Raw genomic sequence first — 26,089 nt, 5'->3', positions numbered from 1 at the left:
AGCACTGATACAACTTTTTGATTAACCAAAGATAATAAATGCTTTAAAAGATTTTTTTGTTTTTTTATTGTTAAGCTAATCCAGTTAACTAATGTAAACAAATTGAACCTTGTATTGAACCTAACTATAATGTGTTACTGAAGAGAATCATAAACTGTTTTTCAAACACCTGGCATCTTTAATCGCAGCATGAACAGGTGCTGTGCTCATGGTTAGTTACCAATTTGATAATCTACAAATTAAGGGACAAAGGTTTAAGCTCAACTTCTTTTCTGGCAAACAACAATAATAAAAAAGAAATCTCTAAAAGGGCCTCATCTGCTGCTCACTCATATTGTGCTTTTAAGGTGTAACGTCCCCCAGAAGCAAGTCCAAAACAATGTCTCTCATAGTTCATCTCGGGCCGTCCTGTCCAGAGGAGACTGGAGCACATCTGAGTTTTGGGCCTCTGTGCTGATCTCAGCCTGTTCCCGGGTCTTACCCGAGCGCTTCCTGTCCCAGTCTGTGCGCACTCTCTCATTGTCCCACACCGTGGAGGTTTCAGTGTCACTGATGTACCCAGGTTCGCCCGTGTAGTGCGTAGGGAACACAAGCAAGGGCTCAGCTGAGAACGCTTTCAGGTCCCTCGTCTCAAACTGCTCCATGTAATCTGATCTGAAGGTGATGATATTAGATGTGAAGATGATGAAGACCGAGATCTTATATTAGACAAAAGCAAAACGTATCATGATATATGAAAATTATTCATTTATTTAAATCCGCCATTTATTCATTTACAAATGAAAGGATTAGTTCACTTCAGAATTAAAATGTCCTGATAATTTACTCACCCCCACGTCATCCAAGATGTTCATGTCTTTCTTTCTTCAGTCGAAAAGAAATTAAGGTTTTTTTGAGGAAAACATTCCAGGATTTTTTCTCCATATAGTGGACTTCAACGGATTGAAGGTCCAAACTGCAGTTTCAATGCAGCTTCAAATGGCTCTACACGATCCCAGCCGAGGAATAAGGGTCTTATAGCCAAACCATTCGTCATTTTACAAAAATAAATATATATATACTTTAACCACAAATGCTAGTCCTGCACTGGCTGTGATGCGCCACACGGCTGGTCATGCGTGTTCCGGTTCAAAAAGGTAGGGTAGGCGAAAAACTCAAAAAAAAAACTCGTCCAACATCATTGTTTTACCTTTTATTTTTTTTTGTAAAGGGTGTTTGACTTAGTCTTTGCATGTTCGCATTGTAAACACTAGGTCGGTACTTCTGCCTACGTCACGTGTGACCTTTCAACGCACGATTATGTGATGTGTGGCGCATCACAGCTATAGTGCAAGAAGAACATTTGTGGTTAAAAAGTATATAAATGTTAAAAACGATGGTTTGGCTAGATAAGACCCTTATTCCTCGGCTGGGATTGTGTAGAGCCATTTGAAGCTGCATTGAAACTGCAATTTGGACCTTCAACCCATTAAGTCTAGCCTGGTTAAAACCAGACCATTCTCAGTTGTAACTGAGTTATGGTCTGGCAAAGCGTCATAGACAAATCATTATCAGAGGGGCGTCACCAACGGATGTCGCGGATAGACCTAAACCCAATCAGAGCGATGAAGGAGATGACGTATGCAGAGCGGGCGGAGAAACATCTCCGAGTGTTGTTCTTTGCACGGTTTTTAACAAAAAGGAAACGTTCAAATCGCTTAAAACAGACGCGATAGCTGATTCGAACGAGTGATGTTCGACGGCGGCATCCATCTTTGTAATGTAGGCTACAAAATCTGCTTTAAAATCCCAGCGCTGTCGTCATCGTGTAAAGCCCGCCCCAACGTTTCTGATTGGTGCCTCGATTTCGACGGATTGGAAATGGGCTTGAATGAGCTCTTTGCCAGACTAACTTTCAGAGCAAATCTAAATTTGCCGGAAGTTGTCTGGGTTTTCCCAGGGTAATTGAAGTCCACTATATGGAGAAAAATCCTGGAACGTTTTCCTCAAAAACCTTAATTTCGACCAAAGAAAGAAAGACATGAATATCTTGGATGAGGGTGAGTAAATTATCGGGAAATTTTAATTCTGAAGTGAACTAATCCTTTAAGCACTGGTTTTAGCGTTCTGCGTTTTTGATTGACTGACATCAATTACACTATAAAACTCGCTTTAGACTATAAATCACAGCACCATGAAAAAATTGTATTCTGCTAGAAGATGATCTAGGAATAATTTAGCTAGAATTATAAGCAATGTTATTGGCATGTATGGGATGTATAGAGGGTTTTCTCCATTTGTAGTACTTACACAGGATGCTTATTAAACATTACAGGAAGGAATTCATCCACAGGCAACATTTTACGGAGTGGTTCTGCTTTGAGGAGCTTTTTGGCTCCTTGCAATGACATCATGTAACCCAAGGTCCAGTAGGAATAGTCCGCCTCCACCAGGTTGCGAATTTTCGGTACTGCTTTTTCAGGCCGGTCCACTTGCATCCTCTTCCTCCCAATATAACTGCAATGGTTCAACATGCAATATGAACAATCTCCCATCAATACATGAACCAAAAAGTGAGTCAATGAAAGTAGACCCACTCACATGAGGTCCCAGTCCAGACCCTTACTCTCGACCTCACTCATTAAATTCTGCAGGCGTCGCTTGAAGAAAATCTCAAACCGCAAATCATCTTCAAGCACCAGCGAGGTCTTCAGGCCTCTGTCTACAATCTGCGTAGCACAGCACATAAACAGATGCTCACAAAAACCCTTACTCTACTTTCACACTCTCTCCAAAAACCCAGTGAGCGGTCTACCTATTCGAGATTATTAACACAAGGCTCTTCCAAGATGTAGGTAGCAACGTTACGCTGCCCTGAAACAAGAACAAGCAACCTTGTTCATAGCCAAACAACATAGTTGTCAACATTGATGGTAATCATAAATGTTTCTCGAGCATCAAATCATCATATTAGAGTGATTTCTGAAGGATCATGTGACACTGAAGACTGGAGTAATGATGCTGAAAGTTCAGCTTTGATCACAGGAATACATTTTAAATTAAGAGAGTAGAAAATTGTATTTTTGATCAAATAAATGCAGCCTTGGTTGAGCATAAGAGTCAGCTAGGCGACTCACTAGATCACTATGAACTGGTATGTGTGCCAGACCTCTTTCCAGATGTTGTAGTGGGACAGGAAGCAGCCCAGCTCTCCTCTTGTGAGAGGTCTGCCGTGGTACGGGTCACTGTAGCCGGGAAGCATGTGGATTCCCATAGCATTGATCTCACTCTCGTTCATAGCTCTGGTGTAGAAGGAGAGGCTGTGAGCTAATGTTTTGTCGCGGATATGAACGCTGCATTTGTTTGACGGTAACAGAAGTGAACTTACTTGCCGTCAACAGCAGCGATAATCTTGCAGTCGATCTCTTGCTCTCTCAAAGCCCTCAGCATGCGCTCACGGCGGTCGTCCCGTCGCTTCAGGTTGATTATAAACACCTATTAAAACACAGAAAAGCATTCAATGAATACAACGTCACCAAAGAAGAACCATTTAATCGTTAAAATTGACCCATTTTGATGAAAGAAAAGCCCAGTTACCTCATCAAAGCCCATTTTGTCAGGGTTTTTGACAGGTTTGGCCAAGTATCTGGAGGGCTCAACTGGAGGATTTCTCACTGTAAACGAAAACAGTTTATTTCATTGGTCCACTATAGACATTCGTCTAACTACAAGTAACTTTGCAATGACATGTCAGCTAACTCTCATTAGAGTATTAGTAGACTGTCTGCTTTATATATGTTAAAGGGTACATATCATGCTTTTAAATCGTTCCTTTTTACATATAAATCATACATTTGTAGTCTATATAAAGCGGAACTGCAATGCTTGGGTCTGAATTCCTCATTATTATAGCTCCACAGGCCCCTTTTCTACCCCTTTTCTGATGTGCGTCTGAGAGCAACTCGTTTTGGTGCGGTCTCTTTAAATACAATTGAGACACTTCATACCAGGTTGTAGCGGTGACACTCGGTTCAACTCCACCCCGTTCGGCCATTTTTGTAGTTTGATAGCAGAGATACGATTATCTAGCGGCACATAAACGTTTTATGCACATGTTATTAACAAAATGTCAACAACGGAAGACTTGTCCAGCCAGCCTTACATGTTCTAGCCAGAGTCGGAGCGAGATGGAAATGAAGACGACGAACCTGCAGAACAACGTCTTCATATGGATGTATCGCAATGGTATGTTACTGTATTTAGCGCTACACATGAAACTTTGGTCTTCCGACCTTTTACCACCGTGTCGATTTATTTAGATTAATATGTGCGAGGGAGAGAGAGCAAGACAGCGCCTAGTTTGGAGACGGTGAAGTCTTGTTTACACTTTCGCCTGGCTCCGAAGAGAGAGAGTGCGCGCGCGCGACCGGGTCCCATTTTCAGTTAAACATGCGCCCTGTCACAACACAAGCACGGCAGTTCATCTACATTAGACGGTGTAATGAAGCGTGTGGGTTACTACATCCAACAACCGAACATTTTAACTTACCCTCTCGTAAGTTCCATAGACAGTATAAGAAGTGGACAGAGCCATCTCATTGGAACTCAGTTGAGACAGTTGAAGCCCATTTTTAGCGATTTTTGAGCACTTCCGTTCCTGACGCGCAGACTCAAACCGACTCAAACTAAGCTTGATGACGTGAGCAACCTGTCTGACAGACGTTAATCTTCTAGTAGCTGTGCGTGAAAATTGCCAACGTTAATCTTGCAGAGACGGGGAACTTGAGCAAAGAGTTCTTTGGCGTGAGTGAGCAGGAGTAAGTATTCCGTTGCTTTTATGGACTCATTATCTATGGGCTTCTCCCTTGACGGGACGTCCCCCCGATTGCCTGCGAGCTTCTCCTCCTGTCTGTACGGTAATTTCTGTACAGCGCGATAGAGAGTCGAGTGGTTATGACGCAATCGTTAGCCTATTTTTACTAAAACTGTTTCTACGGGGCCATAATGTGACATAGAAGGTAATGGAGCCCTTTATACATTGTCGTGTTTCTTTAGAAATAAATAATGGACAAATGGAGTCTTTAAACGCCTCAGATGTAAAGTTATTCGCTGTCAAAGTGACGCCAAAATGAATGGGAGTCAATGGAAATGCTAACGCAAGTGAAGTTCTGCTACAACATGGCGGCACCCGGCCGGCTTCAACTTCCGGTCGATGGATTACCCCCTTGGTAAGTTCCATGGGTAAGTTCTGCATCATTTAGCTTGGACTACAAAATTGCAGCGAGAAATAAAAATGGCGGATTGCTCGAAGTGGTGGGCCGGAAGTCAATGTCCTTATTTGGCAGTTCCGCTGCAAATACTGTGACGTAATAGTTAAAAAAAACGTCATAGAGAACAGAAAAATCGGAACAGGTTGAAAAATATGACCAAAACAGAATATAAAGATATAAACGAAGCACCTGAAGAGAATAATTTAAACTTTTCTGTACTTCTAAACACTCCAAATATACAACAAAATGCATTTAAGGGCTAAAAAAATGGATTTAGCATGATATGTCCCCTTTAACACTTTATTTTGATGCTCCCCAACAGACATTCAACTGACTGTAAGTAACTTTGCAAGTACGTGTCAACAGTGCTGGGTAGTAACTGATTACATGTAATCTGGATTACGTAATCAGAATAAAAAAATAAGTACTTGTAATTAGATTAGATTACATTTTAAAATACTCAGACTAGTTACTTTTCTATTGATTACATGTTATTACAATTTGTAAGTAATCTACCTAGCACTGCATGTCTAATTATTCTACCAACCCTAACCTAACAGTCTACTAATACTCTAATGAGAGTTAGTTGACATGTAGTTGCAAAGTTACTTACAGTTATTATATTGAAATAAAGTGTAACCAGGGGTCGTTCCATTCGATAAAAACATAGGCAGACCCTTTTCTACTTCGTACATCTAAAACGTACCATTGACCTCCAGCACTGTATGAATAAAGCTGTCGGCCTCGTCTTGCAGAGTGCTGTGGGCACGAAGAGGCACTGGGAGATATCCGTAAGTTTCCTTGTTACAAACAAACATTTGAACCTCTGCAAAACCACAGAGAATGCAAATTAAATTGTGGGATAATATGCACAATATCCTCTTAAAGGGGTAGTTTACACAAAAATGAAAAGTCTGTCATCATTTACTCGGCCTCATGTCTTTCTAAACCCGTATGGCATTCTTTCTTCTGCGGAACAACGTTTTTTGGACCCCATTGACTTTCATTGTCAATATTCTTTAAAATACACTGCCCGGCCAAAAATAAAATAAAATAGCTGTTTGGATTTAAATAGACAAATGCTTAAGAGTCTATGACTGGATCATTAGTGTGCTATTGTGTTTCTAGCATGTTATATGTTTGGCATCAGTTCTTCTAACCCTAATTGATGGAGTGTGTAGCTTTTCATTTCTTAAACAACCATGTAGGAAGACGCATCATAGCCATATTCCAGGATGACAATGATTCATCAGGATCAAACTGTGACAGAACAGTTGAGAGGGAACATGAAGAATCATTTTCACACATGAATTGGCACCTCTGAGTCCAAACCTCATAAATGTATTTCCATCAAGAGGTGCATCATTTTTTGGTGAATTTAAGGTCTGGACTCAGAGGTGCCAATTCATGTGTGAAAAAGAAAGAAAGTCATGAAGGTTTAGAACGCCTCTAATTTTGAGGGCACACACCTCCCATGCGGGCTGAGAAAGAGAAGACTATGATGTCATCAAAGGCCCAGGTGTAGTCTGAATGTGGCGGGTGAAAAGCCAGCGTTCTGGAAGCTTCTTTCCGCAGGTCCACCAGGAAAGTCGAGTGCACCATGGGAACAGCAAAGCAACCCCTACGCACGTGCTTACGCATGGGGATGTAGGCAGGAGTTCGCTTATAGTAGCCCTAGTGTATAGATTGATGAAAAATACAGACATTTTTTTCCATTTTTCTGAAGAAAGTGTCATGAAGCATTGCATACATACACTCACCGGCCACTTTATTAGGTACACCTGTCCAACTGCTCGTTAACACTTAATTTCTAAGCAGCCAATCACATGGCGGCAACTCAGTGCATTTAGGCATGTAGACATGGTCAAGACAATCTCCTGCAGTTCAAACCGAGCATCAGTATGGGGAAGAAAGTTGATTTGAGTGACTTTGAACGTGGCATGATTGTTGGTGCCAGAAGGGCTGGTCTGAGTATTTCAGAAACTGCTAATCTACTGGGATTTTCACGCACCACCATCTCTAGGGTTTACAGAGAATGGTCCGAAAAAGAAAAAACATCCAGTGAGCGGCAGTTCTGTGGGCGGAAATGCCTTGTTGATGCCAGAGGTCAGAGGAGAATGGCCAGACTGGTTCGAGCTGATAGAAGGGCAACAGTGACTGAAATAACCACTCGTTACAACCGAGGTATGCAGCAAAGCATTTGTGAAGCCACAACACGCACAACCTTGAGGCGGATGGGCTACAACAGCAGAAGACTCCACCGGGTACCACTCATCTCCACTACAAATAGGAAAAAGAGGCTACAATTTGCAAGAGCTCACCAAAATTTAACAGTTGAAGACTGGAAAAATGTTGCCTGGTCTGATGAGTCTCGATTTCTGTTGAGACATTCAGATGTTAGAGTCAGAATTTGGCGTAAACAGAATGAGAACATGGAACCATCATGCCTTGTTACCACTGTGCAGGCTGGTGGTGGTGGTGTAATGGTGTGGGGGATGTTTTCCTGGCACACTTTAGGCCCCTTAGTGCCAATTGGGCATCGTTTAAATGCCACGGCCTACCTGAGCATTGTTTCTGACCATGTCCATCCCTTTATGGCCACCATGTACCCATCCTCTGATGGCTACTTCCACCATGTCACAAAGCTCTAATCATTTCAAATTGGTTTCTTGAACATGACAATGAGTTCACTGTACTAAAATGGCCTCCACAGTCACCAGATCTCAACCCAATAGAGCATCTTTGGGATGAGGTGGAACGGGAGATTCGCATCATGGATGTGCAGCCGACAAATCTGCGGCAACTGTGTGATGCCATCATGTCAATATGGACCAAACTCCCTGAGGAATGCTTCCAGCACCTTGTTGAATCTATGCCACGAAGAATTGAGGCAGTTCTGAAGGCAAAAGGGGGTCCAACCCGTTACTAGCATGGGGTACCTAATAAAGTGGCCGGTGAGTGTATATACACAAGACCTGTACCTGGGATGACATTCCACACCAGAAGTTTGAGTAGGCAGCGCGAGACTCCATCATTGGTGCCACGATTGTCTTGTTCTCATTTATTAGTTTCCATAAGACGTCTCGGTTGATCAGAAGATTATCACAATCAATCATCTGAAAAACAAGAAAACAATTGCTCTTGCAACAAGATGAACACTTTTACCACAGGCTTACTATTCATACTGAGAATTTTTAACAGTACAGTCGAGAACTAAGGCACAAGATGGCACATTCAGCTGCGTTTGTATGTGATACTAGCCAGGGAAAACCCAGACAACTTCCGGCAAATTTAGATTTGCTCTGAAAGTTAGTCTGGCAAAGAGCTCATTCAAGCCCATTTCCAATCCGCCGAAATCGCGGCACCAATCAGAAACGTTGGGGCGGGCTTTACACGATGACGACAGCGCTGGGATTTTGAAGCAGATTTTGTAGCCTACATTACAAAGATGGATGCCGCCGTCGAACATCACTCGTTCGAATCAGCTATCGCGTCTGTTTTAAGCGATTTGAACGTTTCCTTTTTGTTAAAAACCGAGCAAAGAACAACACTCGGAGATGTTTCTCCGCCGCTCTGCATTCGTCATCTCCTTCATCGCTCTGATTGGGTTTAGGTCTATCCGCGACGTCCGTTGGTGACGCCCCTCTGGAAATGATTTGTCTATGACGCTTTGCAAGACCATAACTCAGTTACAACTGAGAATGGTCTTAACCAGAGCCAGGCTAATGTGATACGAGAGATATGAAAGAAACGCTGGCCTCAAATACTCGGATGAGCGTTGCTGGAATAACTGACCTCGTAATGTCGCGACTGACCAATAAGAATCAAGCATTTCAGAGAGTTGAGTATTAAATTAAACTAACCAATCCTTATTTATTTTGCCATTCCAGAAGTTTTTTTTTTTTCAATTAATAGCATGAATTATTCAGAGTCCCCTTGGAAGTTGCTTCGGAGGAAAACACACATTTTTATGAATTACACCAATGGCCACAAGTCTCTATTTACCAACTTAGAGATTCATGGTCCTAACAAAGAGAATGGACTAGCAGTCTCACCATGAGATAGTCAGCCCACATCTCTCGTGCAGACTCGAGCGCTGCCTGCCGCAGCTTCATGACGTAGGCGTAGCGCTCGTTCGTCCACTCCTTTGGCCCTTCCTCATTATGATATTCTCTGAATAAGTAAGAGAAATGCCAGGAAATGCACAAATACACTAATTCCACGAAATCACAAGTGAAGAAACATGGCAAACCTTGGTTCCTCCTTCGGCCTCCACTCCACATAATGGTAGAGTTTCTGTACATTGACGAGCCAGTCTCGCAGTAGGTATGTAGTGTTGTCAATATTGTGGTCGGTTGCTACCCTGTCATTAGTGAAATAGAAACATAGAGATGGTGCTCATTATGGGCACTTTACTTTCTACAAAGAACAACATCGGGTAAAAACTAAACATTACATGAGTTAACCCTGGCCCAAGCTTATGATTACCTCCACTAGTATCACACCATATTTTAAGAGGATCTTTCAGTGCATAAGGTACATTTCGACCAGACATAGGGAAAATAAATCAAGAAATACAAAAGCTCTAAATTAAACTACTTCCTTACAGCATAACTAGACTAAATGGGTTGCAGAACAAGAGAAGTGAAACTGCAAAGATATCTGGTTATCATAGAAACACAGGAGCAGAGATAAAGCAAACAGATGAGCTCTTCTTCTTCTTTTCTCTGGCTGTCTTAGCAAGACTAGAGATCCTCATTACAACATGACTTCACCAGGCCAGATGCGTCTCCTGCAGCAGCGCACAGCTGCGATGCCTAAGAGTCTACACATCCAAACCTGTGAGAACACAACTCTGGCCAACAGCAATTACTACAGTACAGGATTCAGGACAGGAATTCAAGCCAGATTGTTACAAAGTCTATTTTGAAACAGTGGTTCTCAATGCTTTGACTCAAAGGTCCCCAGTTGTCCAACACAATATTCGAAGGCTTCCCAATATTAGGCCTTGTCCGGTATTTTTTTGCTGTTTTTTTTTATGATCAAGTTGCATGCTTTCAAACTGACTTTTTTATTAACAGAAACTAGGCGTATTAATATTAAATTAATTAACCACCATTCATGTGTGACTTTGGAAGTTTCAAGAACTGTGTGTTCTTCAATTAAAACAACAGTTATTGAGGGGAGAAAATACATATTTTTATTTTATTTGTATTATATTACATAATAAATACATTTAATTTGCATTACACTTGCAATTAATGCGTATTTTTTTGCATTTTAATGTAGAGTTTGATTATGCTAATATTTTAGGCTAATATTAATTAAAATACAAATGTCATCTTGAGGCCCCCTGGTGGATTATATGGGTGACAAAAAAAAAAATGCTGATTAAGGTTTATGGAGAGTTTTGAGGGTAACGCATTACAAGTAATGTGAGTTACGTAATCAGATTACTTTTTCAAGTAACTAGTAAAGTAACACATTACTTTTAAATTTACAACAAAATATTTGAGTTACTTTTTCACATAAGTAGGCTAGTGCAAGTTACTTTGTTTTCTCATTTATAGACTGACAGCTCTCCTGTCCCCATGTTGAGAGAAATCAGGAGTAAGTGCAGAAGTGTTGTGTGCGCTGTGTGTGTGAACATGATGCTTATTGTAGATCTAGACTAATGTGAGCATTTACTCGTATCACTCATAAAAACAGATTCAGTATTACTCAAAATGAATGAAAACAGTGAAATGCAAACTCAGAATATTACACAAACCTGAATTAATTAAATATGTTGAATGTCTTAACTGCTGACCTTCGATAATTCAATTCAACCATTCTAATAAGCAAAACATCACATTTGTGTGTTTTTTTTTATTGCTAAAGTAAGTGTTGAACTTTATTCTCCTGAATGGTTGCACAGCTGAAAGGATTGTTAAAGTAACTTAACACATTACTTTCCATAAGTAATGCAATTAGTTACCTTTAGGGAGTAACGCAATATTGTAATGCATTACTACAATGTTTATGGACATACATTTCCCCTTCAGTTCAGCTGTTACCCTTAAAAGCCATTTCTACTTAATCTAAACTATTATTTTTGCTTGTGTAACTTAATGTAGTCAGGTGAATTCAGTCATATAAATTATGTTTTTCATATGAATGAAACCAATTAATTTGGATGGACTTAATTACAACATAAAGAAATATACAGTAAAGTTTTTTGGCCTGTTGTTGATACGGTATACATAAAACAGAGTAAATAGTGCAGGTAAGAGGAGGGAAATAGGATCACCAAATGACACAAGTTATCTATCAGCTTGTTGGAGCATATGCACTAACCTCTAGATCACAGCTTTTTATTATTAAGAAAATAGCTTAATCCACTTTTAGAGACTTTTAATAGACCCATACGCTAAAACAACACACACACACACACACACACACACACACACACACACACACACACACACACACACACACACACACACACACACACACACACACACATGTATAAGTAATAATGCACAACACAATGAGCTAATCATTGTCCATCTGACTGTACATTATTATTCCTCTAACATGGTTACTTACCAAATAATTAAATTATAACGTCTGGAATGCTTCATTCTGATTGGTCAAACGTTTGGTTAAAATGTTTTTAGAATGATACCAGTTATTATTCTAAAACATTTAAACTCTAAATTTAGAGTTTGACCAATCAGAATTAAGTATTCCAGACGTGTAATAATTTAATTATGTTTTAATACAGCTGATCAATAACATTTCTAAATCTAAGCTAATGTCAACATTGTTCACTCTGCCTGTTTCTGCAGAGTCAAATAGGGAGTTGAACACATATTCCCTTGCCATTATATATGACAATTCAATCAAGGTCAAGACGTTCGAAGCGTTCTTGGTAACTGACACCATTTACGGGATAAATTCAATCTTGGTAGGGATGAATGAGTCTGGAGAAACCCCTCCCATCTTTTTTTTCTCTATCTCTCCAGTCTGTCCCTTCAAGCCTCCATATTGAGCTGCTGGCAGACAGATGCTCACAGACATCAAAATTAAGTGATATTAACAACACAGAGACGGGCATTATGACGTGTTCAGAGATTCTAACATCATGACATCAGAAACAGAACGCGCCGTTACACACACACACACACACACTTACCAGAGCGCTATTCGGTCTTTGGGGTAATTGAGGCGCTCAATAGTTCCGAGGAAATACGGCAGAGAGTGCTGTGTGTTCCTGCAGATGAGAGCGATCATTACTCGGGGAGCTAATATAGGAGACTCCGGGCTCCAGCGCTCCTCGTGGAAGTATCCTTGAGCTGGTCCAGTGTTCATCAGACTGCACCACAGCACCGACACGAACAACACGAACCAGAGCATTCTGCAGCACAGACTCTTTACAAACAGGCATATAATCCCTTACTGATAAACCAGAGTCACACCCAGTTCACGAGGAGGTAGAAAGTTAAAAAGGGGTAACTTTAGTTTAAATAATTCCGCCGACCAAAATCAGCCTGCATTGACAACACTGCAGTTGTAAGACGAGGCGAGCGAGTTAAAGGGGATGTTACGCTGACGTTTAAAGGGGAGGGACCCATTTCATATTCTGGTGTATCACACGTTACAATAAGGTTTAGTTACATAAACTAATAATGAACTGCACTTCTACAGCTTTTATTAACCTTAGTTAAGGTTAATTTCAGCATTTACTAATACATATAATAACACATTTTAACAAATACAGTAGGCTATGTATGGTTAGTTCATGTTTGTTAATACTTTAGCTAGCTAATGTTAACAAATGAAACCTTATTGTGAAGTGTTACCATAATATCTTTCAATTATAAGCCATTATCAATCTTTTTAACAAATTAGTAGTCTTTGCGGATTCTATTATGAATTTATTTCCACGTATTTAACCCGTCCATCAATTTCTGTGGCATTAGCAGTATGGTACCTATTTCTACAGAGTCCCTAAAGGGACAAGTGGTGGAAAAAAATATGAGATGGGAGGAAAAATAATAAGTCAATGCTTTTGTGTTCTCTCACAAATGTTTTGTGTTCCCCCAAGAAACCTTGCATTCACTCACAAAACCTTTGTGTTCTTTCTCGGGGGAACGCAAACATTTTGCGAGGGAACGCAAAGTTTCTCTGGGAAATGCAAACGTTTGCAAGAGAACACAAAAGCATTGACACATAATAATTTCCCCTCCCATCTCATATTGTTTTCCTTCCCTATTTCCTTTTAGGGGCTCTGTACTGTACTAAACCTTTAACAGAGGAAAATTAAACAGGAAGTGTTTGTCCGAACTTACAAAAGGTTTTGAGAGAGAACGCAAAAGTTTTGCAAGATTCTCCCCAAACCCAAAGATTCTCGGGAGAACGCAAAATTATTGCGAGAGCACACACAAGCTTTGAAAAATATCATGTCCTATTATGTGCTCTGTATATTACAGCAATATCTGTCAAATTATAAAATGTTAACTATTATTACTGAAAATAAAGTTAACGTTGTAACAGTATTCAACAATGAAAGAAAATATTAGCAAAGTCCCTTTAAGGCAAGCCATTTCACTCAGCGGCCATCTTTGAAACGCCTCTCGGGCAGTTATTTCAGTCATGAAGGTATGGCTCCTTTGAATGGGCAAACATTTAATTCCCCAAAGCTGTTCACTAAGCTCACGATTCAATTTTATATTTGGAAATCACCAATAAAATCTGACAACTGTCTCATAAATTTAGTTTTTAAACGCTCAAATCATGAAAAAAAAAAAAAAACCTGCAAACTACAAACTTTTCATGCTGGACCAGACAATGCACATGCGCAGTCATAAGCAGTGTTTCTAATGGCAGCTGCAGTGGCGCAATGACTTTACCAATAGCTGATTGGCTCTTTTATTTAGAAGGCGGGACTTATTCCACCATATTGCACGTTGCACTTTCTCCCATTCATAGTAATACCAGTGCACCGTCTATTAGCAAGTTTTTACATTTAATTTTTATATAACCCGTGTTGGTTTAGTATGTTTGAGACAGTATTATCATTTGTATGAATTAGCTTGAATATTTTCAGTCTTCATTTTTATTTTAGTTGAAATTTGAGTAATTTTATAGTTCATTTTTATAATTTTTATTAGGTTTTTGTATATTTTTTGTATTTATTTCTCTATGTCTATTTTAGTTTTAGTTATTTTAATACATAAAGTTACATTTTTTATTTTAAGTAATAATTTGTTTATGCTTTTAGTTAGGTTTAGTTTCGTTAACTATAATAACCCTGAATATAACACCATATAATGGCTTTTTTTCTTTCTTTCTTTGCACTCCCAACACAATGAAATACAACAAAAGTGGAAAATTTCAGAAATGGTTATTAACCTCCTAAAATTGTATTCAGAAATGTTGGTCTTTTTTTATTGCATCTAACAAACATTTACAATGGTAACCATCATTTCCACAGCAGTTATTGTCATGACAATAAAGCTATGGTAAGAACTGTGTTTAAAAAAAAAATTTATGACAGATTCTGAAAGCTTCAAAGATCTCTCTCTCTTTTTTTTTTTTTTTTTTTACAGTTTGCAGTAATAACGATAACTGCAGTAATTACAGTTATGATAAGTGCTATGAAGAAAAACATTTTGCAAACACAGTGCTTTTTAAGGACTCCATAAGAATACTAGAAAGTGCTTCTAGAAGTTGTGTCAGAGCTTTGCCCCAGGACCTGGCCTCTCCACCGGAGACGTGAGCGAGGCAGCCGCCGGCTCGTCCACAAGCCAGAAGAGCTCTCCCTGTCTAGGAGCCACCAGAGCTGACGGAAGTGCGGGCCCTTCTCCACCCTCCAATACATGCTACAGAATTACAGACAGTCACAGGATAAAAAATGAATATCAATGCAACATTCATCGTTGTAGATACACAGCAGGTTCTGAGGCTCTTACCTTGAGTACAGGAGCTTTGCTGCCCCCTGTTGACACAAACACCACACATCGAGCAGCGTTAACTGTGGGTAATGTCATAGTGACACGCCGAGGGGGTGGTTTGGGGGAATCAGAGATTGGGGCCACTGTCCTCTGGCTTTCCTACAATGATAAATCGACACTTTAAAAAAAGAAAGCCAATAAAATACAATTCAAAACTAAATTATAAACAGGATTCTATAATGAGTGGGATTTAACAATGCTAAACTAAAAGTATATGTTGTATCGGAAATCTTATTTTAGTTATATTCCTATTAGCATGTTATCATCATCATACGTTATTACATTAATCTACTGAAAATTAACTCTGATGCTGCTTTATTATGAATTTATCTGAGACCTGTAATAAAGGATGATCTGGAAAGAGAGAGCAGGTGTGTCCGTCTGGTCCCATACCCAGCAAGAGCATGTCAAAAACTGGGATTTGCTCTGGGCTAAAGGCCTAAAATGACAAAATTATATTAAGAGCTATGAATTACAAAAACAAAACAAAAACATCAAATGAGTTCAATTTATTTTGTCTATGAACTGAAATCGCACCTTGCTCAGTTTGTCGGCATAATCATCAGCACATTCTTGCACAGGTAAAGACGGATCTATAGCCAAAATCCTGTCTTCTGGAATGTTGATTTTCCCAAACAATTGATTCTGTAAGATATAAAAAGCAATCAGTATTCATAGGTCAAGTGACATCACCAGTTAATTATTTATTTTAGTGCTGGGCAACGATTAATCGCATCCAAAATAAAAGTTTGTGTTTACATAATATATCTGTGTGTACTGTGTAGAATTATTTTGGATATATATAAATACACACATATGCATGTATATATTTAAGAAATATTTGCATTTATATATTTATACATAATGTATTTTATACAGTGCTTAGCATAAGTGAACACACCCATGCTAAAGTTGACTAAAAAGAGAAATACAAAATTCATCTTTTGGAAATTAATCTTAATGCCTTAATTTAAAAAAATGAGGAAAAATCCTCCAAGATTTTTATTTTTAACGGCCAGTTATTTGATGGATCCAGGACACTATGCATCCTGATAAAGTTCCCTGAAGCATCCTGAAATAGTGTCCTGGATCCATGAAATCTGATGCACTTCTGTGTTGTACGTCACACGTAGGCTCACTATTGGCCGACGCTGGTCATGTGTGTGATGATGCGTGTGACGTACAACACAGAAGCGCTGCGCAGTTACACCATGTGAACTCACTCGAGGCCCACAGAGAAGGAAATAAATAAATAGTTGAATAAAGTCATTATTTCTGTTTGTTTTTTTTGCGCACAAAAAGTATTCTCGTCGGTTGATAAACTTAAGGTTGAGCCACTGTAGTCACTCGGACTATTTTAACGATGTCTTTCATAACTTTTCTGGGTCGGCAAGTTTCAATCCCTTAGAAGCCTATGGAGGAGTGATCCAGCCTTTAAATTTAATAAAAAAATCTTAATTTGTGTTTTGAAGATGAACAAAAGTCTTACGGGGTTGGAACAACATGAGGGTGAGTAATTACTGACAGAATTTTCATTTTTGGGTGAACTATCCCTTTAAACTACATTGGTCGATCTCATGTGAGTGACAGGTTGATCCCGCCCTCGCGCCAGTAAACGCATCATCAGAGAAGAGAAGTTGCTGCAAGAGGGAGGGGAAGTGATTTTGATTAAAGTTCCCAGCAACAGCATGTCAAAAAAAACTGGCAGTTCGTTCAAATATCTGTTTCTTTTCTTTCCTTGTTTTTAATTTTATGAGGGTAGCTAAATATTTGTGGCTTGAAACAGATGGAAAATTGACAGGCCTGTGCTGCAACTCTATGGCTGTTTTGCCAGTCACATGTCTGAATGAATGGACTTCTCCATTACTAAAAGAGCTCTACAGGTTAAGGGTAACAGATTGCGCAGTCTCACCTTATATAAGCCATAAGTGCTCTCAGGATCACTGAAAGGAACGAGTCTCTCATCACAGAAGCCGATAAGCCATCGGCTGCAGTCCAGGTTCTCCACAGCAGGAAGATCCTTACTCAGCATGGAAACCAAACTCCCACCTGAAAGACCCAGAGAGAAGGAGTTTCTTCCTGAGCTTAGGGCTTTCTCTGCACGAGAGGACACCAGCTGAGCAAGAGTGGGTCCAAGCTCGGACACAGAGGGGAAAACCACCACTCTACGTCCAGACATCTGAAATTAAGGAAAGGAGCTTAATGATTAATGCTAGTCAATTCAGATATGAAGCCAACTGACACATCAGGACTCAATACATGCGTCAAACAGTAGCTTGACCAGGGTATGAGTGCACACTAATAAGAGTCAACCGCTGGCAATAAAAGCACAAAATGATGCTCTGTGTCTTCCACGCTAAATTATGGAAGCTGAAATAAATGATAAAATGACTTTGAACTCACCGTGGAATGTTTTCGTAGTAGTGAGGTTCTCGTCTCTGGTCCTGCTCATGCGATCTGACGAACATCCAATCACAGCGAATGTTGCTTGCTGTTGCATTCTGGGTAATGTAGTGCTCATTTGATTTGAATCAATCCCCTCATAGAGGTTTCCATCATAGAAGTTTCCATATATTCAGTCTAGCTGTCACGTAGCAACTGAATCACAGGTCTGAAAATGATCCTTTCGATTAGTTTGCATGTCTGATGCTTTTTTGTTATTGTTGTTGATAATTTTATATATGATTTGTATTATCATTTTATTCAATTATTTTCTAATATCTACTTCTGTGCATGGCAGCTATGTGGGATTTATATAAGCACAAGCACAGTGCAGTTGAAAGATATATAATATAATATAATATAATATAATAATATAGTATAATTTGTATTTTCCATATATTCTAATATAATCTACTTCTGTGCATGGCTATGTGACTTGTATAAGCACAATCACAGTGCAGTTGAAGGATATGTAATATAACAAATAATATAATAATAATAAAATAATGAAGTACAGATGTTAAAATATGCAGTGACCATATTTATTATATTATCACAATATGTAAGTGAAATTTCTCCAAATAAATAACAGTCTGTGGCTCTCACTCGAAACGCTCCACTTCAGTAGACGGCGCTAGTGAGCCATATTTAGATAAATCAATCACACTGATCTACACACGCACAAGAAATAGTAGGAAAGGGAACCACACTGTTGAACCATTTTAATTATTATTATTAAGTTAAAGTATATAAACAAATATTATTATTATTTTAGATGCAAATTCTGTATATCTGAGGGAAAAAAAAGTTAGTGTCTTCCATTCAAGAGTTTGGGGAAATATTGGAAGATGTTGTCCACTTTGTCCTCCTTCCAGAGACAGTTATCTTCCATCATGGAAACACTGGTGCAAACAGCAGTGCTGGAGATCAGCAGACTGGTGGATGTGGAGTGTGAAGTGTTGCTGTCGGAGCTCACCCGCAGCCGCAGTGAAATCTGCTCTCTGAGACACACACTGAGCTCGACCGAGGACACTGGACAAACACTCACACAGAGCTCCACACCGGTCAAGAGGTACTTGCGCTTTTGTTTCGGTAATTATGATGCGGGAAATTGCATATTCTTCATAAGGCACATGTATGCAATCATACCGGTCAAAAGTTTGGACACATTACTATGTTTTTGAAAGAAGTCTCTGATGCTCATCAAGCTTGTATTTATTTGATCAAAAGTACAGTAAAGAAACAGTCATTGTGAAATATTATTATGTGAATAAAATAAAATGTAATTTATTTCTGTGATGCAAATCTGGATTTTCAGCATTCAGTCTTCAGTGTCACATGATCCTTCAGAAATCATTCTAATATGATGATGATTTATTATCAATGTTGGAAACAGTTGTGCTGCTTAATATTTGTTTAATAACCTGTGATACTTCTTTCAGGATTCTTTGATAAATAAAAAGAAAAAAGAACAGCATTTATTTGAAATAGAAATCTTTTGTAACAATATACACTTTTTTTCTTTCTTTAAAAAAAAATAATTAATACTTTTATTCAGCAAGGTGTTCAATTGATAAAAAGTGCTATTAAAGATTCATTTTGTTAGAAAAGATTTCTATTTTAAATAAATGCTGTTCTTTTTTTTCCTATTCATCAATGAATCCTGAAAAAGTATCACAGGTTAAAAGCAGCACAACTGTTTCCAACATTGATAATAAATCATCATATATTATTAGAGTGATTTCTGAAGGATCATGTGACACTGAAGACTGGAGTAATGATGCTGAAAATTCAGCTTTGCGTCACAGGAATAAATTATATTTTAAAGTATATTAAAATAGAAAACCTTTATTTTAAATTGCAATAATATTTCACAATATTACAGTTTTTATTCTGTTTTTTTTTTTTGGTCAAATAAATACAGGCTTGATGAGTATAAGAAACTTCTTACAAAAACACTAAAAATAGTAATGTGTCCAAAAACTTTAGCTCGATTTATCTATATAACCAGTGTTGGGTAGATTACCTACAAACTGTAGTCAAATTACATGATGAAATTAGTAATTAATTAGTAATTAGTCATTGTAATTACATTACAGATTTTAGGTACCGGTAATATAATCAGACTACGTTTTAGATTACTTTTGCCCTAACTCGTTTATCACATTGATCAAAAGAAAACAGTTCAACACAAAAAGATGTGACCATTAACAGATTATAGCCAACGGACTAGTGGTTGCTCTGTGTGTGCAATTTCCCCCTTCGAATTTTTTTTTTCCGAACCTATACAATTTTTTTTGAGATAGAAACGATGAATTACGGAAAATCGATAAATTATGAACAATGTATTGCCATTGTGTAATCATAAAAAAGTAACTGTAATCTGATTATGAGACTTTTAAAACAATCTAATTACAAGTACTTACTTATTTAGGAATCTGATTACGTAATCCAGATTACATGTAATCAGTTACTACCCAGCAGTGTATATAACATATATATGATCTCATGTCCATGGATCATACTAATCAAATTTATTGGTAACACTTTATTTTACAGTGTCCTTGTTACACGTTCAATTCAAAAACTTTATTGTCTATCGCCACAGGGGTAGAAAATTGTCTTTGGACAAAGGCTCAACAAACAATACAAAAAAAAAGTGAAATGTAGTTACTATTGTAATAACTAAAAATTATGCATATTACATGTAAGTAACTCAACCAAACCTTAAACCTAACCCTATAGTAAGTACATGTAGTTAATTATTATTACTCAGTACTTAAATGTAGAATTACACTGAAACAAGGACACCTTAAAATAAAGTGTAACCCTTTTTTTATTTATTTATTCATTCAGTGAATATGCCCAAGAAGAGATGCAGAATCATTTGAACCGGTGTAGCAATAAGGTTCTTTTTAGAGACAGCCCAACAGTAATTCAGCAAGACCAAGTAAGTTCTCTTCATCATGGAGTACAATAGCTGATAAAAATGTAATGTTTCTATATATATTATACAAATAGAAGATTTAATGTGATGTCAAAATGTCAAAGGACAGTCCACAGCAGAAGTGTGAGGTCAACCAGCCAATAGGTATGATAAAGCAGGAGCTGCATGAAGTAGATGTTTGGATTGGTCAAGACAACAGTGAAGTGGGTAAGACCAGAACTAACTGTTGTATAATGGTGGATAATATTAAAGGGTTAGTTCACCCAAAAATGAAAATTATGTCATTAATGGCTCTTCCTCATGTCGTCCCAAGCCCGTAAGACCTCCGTTCATCTTCGGAACACAGTTTAAGATATTTTCGATTTAGTCCGAGAGCTTTCTGTCCCTCCATTGGAAATGTATGTACGGTATACTGTCCTTGTCCAGAAAGGAAATAAAGACATCATCAAAGTAGTCCATGTGACATCAGTGGGTTAGTTAGAATGTTTTGAAGCATCGAAAATACATTTTGGTCCAAAAATAACAAAAACTACGACTTTATTCAGCATTGTATTGTGTTCCGGAGGTCTTCCGGGCTTGGAACGACATGAGGGTGAGTCATTAATGACATAATTTTCATTTTTGGGTGAACTAACCCTTTAATAGCAAATGCTTGTGAATAATTCCTTCCATCTGCAGTACACTTACATGACTTTCACTTAACCACAGGAACCCACTGCGGTGAAGCCGTGAGCCTGTCGCCCACCAAGGACGTTCGCAAAATTGTCCCTTGTGTTGACAGAAAAAGTCGAGAAAATGCATCTGTGAGAGTCCCGTCTAAATCAGAATCACTGAACAAAAGCTCCTCACCTGGAGAAATGATGGTGAACCAGCCGTTGTCTATGAAGCGCACATCTGAACCTGAAAACACTTCATTTAGTCACACACAGAGTTTGAGTGCATCAAAGTCCACAAGAACATGCAGTGCCAATACTATGTCAGGGGACAAGCGGTTTGTTTGCACCTACTGTTCAAAGTGGTTCAGGTGTTTTAGTCAGCTTACAATACATCAGCGGAGCCACACAGGTGAGAAGCCCTACAGGTGCACACTTTGTGGAAAGAGGTACATTCAGAAAGGACACTTGTACACCCATCAGCGCACCCATACCGGAGAGAAGCCGTATCGATGCCCGCTCTGTGGAAAAGGCTTTATTCAGAAATGCACTCTTGACATGCATCTGCGAAGTCACACCGGAGAAAAACCCTACACCTGTATTAAATGTGGGAAAAGGTTCACAACGAAGTTTAATCTTAACAAACACCTGTCTTGTCAGTCTTGCAACAACATCAGTTAATGAATGACAATGAGCTTGAGGAAAGTGTGGTCTTGTTTGACATTGGTTTTAAACTCCGCATTGGTTTGAGCTATTTATTTGTTTCATTATTATGACCACAGGCCTTGATAATTAAAAAACAATGTACAGTTTTCTATAATTCATGTTATCACATCAGCATTAAATACAAAACATGTTCAAAAACAATTAAACTTGTTTTATTTATTCATTATTCTTATTTGTTTTCTTTTACTTTAAACAAACACCTTGAGCATATTTTGACTTTTTTTCTTTCTTTTTCAGAATGCAAGTAAATTGGAAAAGCAACTTTGATATTCTGTCATCATTTCAAATTACACAGTTTCCGTGAATCGGTTATTCGTTTCGTGCTATTATGTATACAATGAATCAATGTTATTCTGAAAACAAGCTTTTCTACACGTTGGTTTACGGTAATTCATCCCATAATCCTTTTCGGTCATACGCTATTTATGGTGTGTTTCTACAAAAAGACAGTGGAGAACATAGCGACAGATGAAGAAACGGCTATAATAAGAATTTTCTTGTAACATTAAAGGTTCCCGGAAACAATGGACATCATGAATACCGCCGATTTTCAGACGCAGTTAACATCGATAATGGAAATTATGGCGAGAACCGCTGTTGTTGAAATAAGCAAACTTTTCGAGGAGAATTCGTTGCTGCTGCGTTTAGAGATTTCACGATGTACAAACGAAAATGAATCTCTGAAAAAGAAATGTCATTCTCTGGAGAGTGAACTTCAGTCTGCTCGGAAACCCGCTGGAAAGATGAAGGGACCAGAAGATCCATTCAGCCATCCGGGACTTCGAGGTGATTTATAAATCTCGTGATAAAAACAGACTGATACTGTGAATTTTGTCTGAATTAAATGAGAAATGGGAAGTTACATGATGATGAGAAGCTGAATTGAATATCTGAGCTGGTAAACTGAACGCTGAATGTTCATGCTTTACAAAAGATGATCCCTGTGCCCTTGAGAAATGTTGTTTGCTGACTTTCATGTCCATTTAATGTGTGTCCTGGTTGTTCCCTGGAAAAGGTTTCGGTTCCTATGAACTACTGGTATCATTTACAGTAGAACTTACAGCTAAGTGAACATGGTTTGATAGATTGGCTCTGTGTTAATTCTGTAATGCACAAACTTGAAAATAAGGCCTTTGTTTTAGTTAAAGGTATAGTTCACCCAAAAATGAAAGTCATTTACCCACCCTCAAGTTATTCTAAACCTGCATAACATTCTTTCTTCTGTTTAACAAAAAAGAAGATATTTTGAAGAATATGGGTAAGCAAACAGTTTCTGGTCCTCATTGACTTCCATAGTATGTTTTTTTTATACTATGGAAGTCAATGGGGACCTGAACATTTTGTCATCATTCACTCACCCTCATGTCATCCCAGACCCGTAAGAATTTCGTTTATCTTCGGAACACAAATGAAGATCTTTTTGATGAAATCTGAGAGCTTTCTGTCCCTTCCATTAACAGCTACGCAACTACCACTTGACGCTTCAAGAAGTTCATAAAGAGCTTGTAAAACTAATCCATATGAATTGAGGGGTTTAATCCAAATTTTCTGAAGAGACACAATCGCTTCATACACAGGACAGATTAAATTTAGGCTTTTAGTCACATATAAATGACATGAGGGTGATTAAATGATGACATAATTTGCATTTTTGGGTGCACTATCCTTTTAAGGCTTTGTTGTATTTGTTTTTCATCTAAATATCTGCCAATCCCTATTCATCGTCATTACATTTGGATAAAATAAAACAAAGTTTCTTAAATAACATACTTTCTTCAATTTGTGTTTTTTTGTAGATTATTATAATAATTTTTTCTTGTTGAAAATACTGAAATTGTCCCTCACTTTTTGTTTAGGCTTGTAATGCCGTTTATTTCTCCCCTTTAAAAAATAAATGGCATCTAGCTTCATGAAGCTCAACTTTATTTTCTTTTAATCATTAAGTTGTTTCTGAGGATTTGGATTGAAGTGATATTTGCTTATAAGGCATCTATTAGTCAATTCCCCCCCCTTGACATTCAACCCCAAAACAATTGGAATAGATTTGCCACAATACATGTTGTAAAAGAAAGTATTATAAGAGAAAATTACGAGGATGTTGAAGATCTCGACGAAGACGACAAAGTACACCTTGGGTTCAAAGGAGTAGGAATTAACTCAGAACTTTCTAAACTCAAAACAGTTAAAATATACAGTACTACCCCTAATGTAAATGAAGTCACTCCTGTTGTAACGGCTGCTATCTGTATGTTAATGAACTTCAGACAGCCAATTGTCTAAAATAGATCTCAGATGGTCCCCTACCGCTCCCATTCTACAGTTGATGGCCATTTGTTTAGGATCTGATCTCCAGAAATGGTGCAAAAGTTCTTTGGGTTGATCTATTCCAAAATGATTGTGACTGGGTTGAAATATTATTATATTTTAAGACTATAATCAGGTTCTTTTGGCCTGTATTGGGTAAATAAAATTTCTCAATGGCTACCTTTTTTAAATGTAATTGTACTTTTTTTAAATGCCCACGTTCAATAGACACTGGACATCGTCCCACAATTGACAATGTCTTCGGTAAGGAATGGTGCATGAACCTCTGGAGACACCAGGAGTCAAATATTGGTGTGCAGGAGGACGACACACACCTGGACTCTTCAACCATGACAGAAGAGGTTGGTCTCACGTACTGCTGAATAAGGAGTTCTCTTAAAAACAATCATAACACGGCTTACTAGTTCCCTCTTTTATTTCCAACCCTTTAGCCAGTAAATTTGCTGGATGAAGAACCAGATGTAATTATGATAAAAGAAGAGACGCTGAAGATTGACGATTGCTCTGGGAAAAGTAAACGTGAGGCAGACCAAAGGAGCAGTTTGAGAGGTTTGTGGAGAAAGAACTTGAGAACAGCTGCTATTATTAACTCTTATTATATTCAGATGTTCATGTGTCGTTTATTGAATTGCAGGTCCAGCAATGACCAGTGATGAGAGCTGTGTTGCCCAGAGCTCTGAGGATTTTATCACATACACCGTACCTTCAGATGAGCAAGTCCAATCGAACGTGCAACAGCCGCAAGCCGAAGAACAAGCTCTTGAAGGAACGATTTCGACACATGGAGACTGTACAGCAGGGTCAGATTTCAGTGCTGATGTTGGATTTTTTCCAAATCACCGGAATTTCAACCATATTTTTACACAAAAGAAGAAATTTAATTGTGTGTTCTGTGGGAGAAGCTTTGAATATTTAAGCCATATGAAAAAACACATGCGGACACACTCCGGAGAAAAACCTTATGTCTGTACAGTTTGTGGTCGAAGGTTTGCTCAAAAAATATATCTCACAACTCACGAGCGCACTCATTCTGGCGAGAGGCCGTTCACGTGCGTGGAGTGTGGAAAGAGTTTTTCTCAAAAATCTTCTCTGAACGTTCACCTCCGAAGCCACACCGGAGAAAAGCCATTCAGCTGTTTGGAATGTGGGAAAAGATACGCGTACAAAAGTGCTCTTAAATCACACCGATGTGTTAGTTAGAATAGAAATGAATTGTTACTGAGTAAACTACTGTCTAGGGCTGCGTTTTGTGAGCGAAGTTGATCGTAGAGACCATACGATGCTTTTGGGAAATGCAGCCTAGGTCATTATACTATATGTTTGTTGAACAGAAGGATAAACATGATACTATTGAACAAAATATGTATTAAAAGTGGTTGAAAATGCTGATAGTAAAGGTTGTTTGTTTGTGAACATTGTGAAATGTTTTCTTGTGTCCAATTTTCTGCTACTTTTGGAGAACAAGACCTATGGATTTATTGCTGTAACCTTTTGATAACTAACTTTGATAACTTAACCTATAACATTGTTGCAGTACCTGAAGTATTTTCAATTTTTTCTCCTGAATAAAATGTCTTTTTTTTTAAATAAATGTGGTAGTATTTTCACAAACAAGTGAAAATAAGATGACCAACTGTTTAAGAGTATTTTTCAATTGATGCATTAAGTACAAAATCACATACACACACAAATCATGCGTTTCAACTAGAGAATGCCTTTCACAATCAATTTCATATTAAACTTTTGAAT

At 38.3% G+C, this 26,089-nt stretch overlaps 4 protein-coding genes across 5 annotated transcripts; 2 read left to right on the top strand and 2 right to left on the bottom strand.

Annotated features, from left to right (window-relative positions):
• Positions 1–208: 208 nt before the first annotated feature.
• colgalt1a (collagen beta(1-O)galactosyltransferase 1a) lies at positions 209–12,798 on the bottom strand. Its single transcript, XM_056252294.1, has 12 exons — positions 12,427–12,798; positions 9,502–9,612; positions 9,305–9,422; positions 8,231–8,365; positions 6,719–6,923; positions 5,956–6,075; positions 3,577–3,653; positions 3,368–3,474; positions 3,149–3,281; positions 2,581–2,708; positions 2,290–2,496; positions 209–654 (listed from the first exon to the last, which is right to left on the bottom strand). The coding sequence occupies exons 1-12, from the start codon at positions 12,645–12,647 to the stop codon at positions 387–389; spliced, it is 1,830 nt and encodes a 609-aa protein (XP_056108269.1). The 5' UTR covers positions 12,648–12,798; the 3' UTR covers positions 209–386.
• Positions 12,799–14,621: 1,823 nt separating this feature from the next.
• On the bottom strand, positions 14,622–17,758 carry pgls (6-phosphogluconolactonase). Its single transcript, XM_056252568.1, has 6 exons — positions 17,651–17,758; positions 17,160–17,426; positions 15,785–15,892; positions 15,585–15,686; positions 15,206–15,346; positions 14,622–15,115 (listed from the first exon to the last, which is right to left on the bottom strand). Exons 2-6 carry the CDS (start codon positions 17,424–17,426, stop codon positions 14,969–14,971), a joined length of 765 nt encoding a protein of 254 aa, XP_056108543.1. The 5' UTR covers positions 17,651–17,758; the 3' UTR covers positions 14,622–14,968.
• Positions 17,759–18,470: 712 nt separating this feature from the next.
• On the top strand, positions 18,471–21,970 carry LOC130085025 (zinc finger and SCAN domain-containing protein 2). Its single transcript, XM_056250584.1, has 4 exons — positions 18,471–18,761; positions 20,546–20,639; positions 20,753–20,843; positions 21,345–21,970. Exons 1-4 carry the CDS (start codon positions 18,538–18,540, stop codon positions 21,968–21,970), a joined length of 1,035 nt encoding a protein of 344 aa, XP_056106559.1. The 5' UTR covers positions 18,471–18,537.
• Positions 21,971–22,488: 518 nt separating this feature from the next.
• On the top strand, positions 22,489–25,753 carry LOC130086259 (histone-lysine N-methyltransferase PRDM9-like). 2 transcript variants are annotated; one of them, XM_056252518.1, is made up of 4 exons: positions 22,489–22,801; positions 24,548–24,681; positions 24,772–24,880; positions 24,975–25,753. In XM_056252518.1, exons 1-4 carry the CDS (start codon positions 22,540–22,542, stop codon positions 25,538–25,540), a joined length of 1,071 nt encoding a protein of 356 aa, XP_056108493.1. In that variant the 5' UTR covers positions 22,489–22,539; the 3' UTR covers positions 25,541–25,753. The 2 variants fall into 2 exon arrangements, with proteins under 2 accessions (XP_056108493.1, XP_056108483.1); XM_056252508.1 differs by having other exon boundaries at positions 24,772–24,889.
• The last annotated feature ends 336 nt before the right edge of the window (positions 25,754–26,089 follow it).

Source organism: Rhinichthys klamathensis, unplaced genomic scaffold, assembly GCF_029890125.1.
Source record: "Rhinichthys klamathensis goyatoka isolate OS25496 unplaced genomic scaffold, OSU_Roscu_1.1 h1tg000004l_1, whole genome shotgun sequence".
Taxonomy (NCBI): domain Eukaryota; kingdom Metazoa; phylum Chordata; class Actinopteri; order Cypriniformes; family Leuciscidae; genus Rhinichthys; species Rhinichthys klamathensis.
This window is presented reverse-complemented; position numbering and strand designations above follow the sequence as displayed.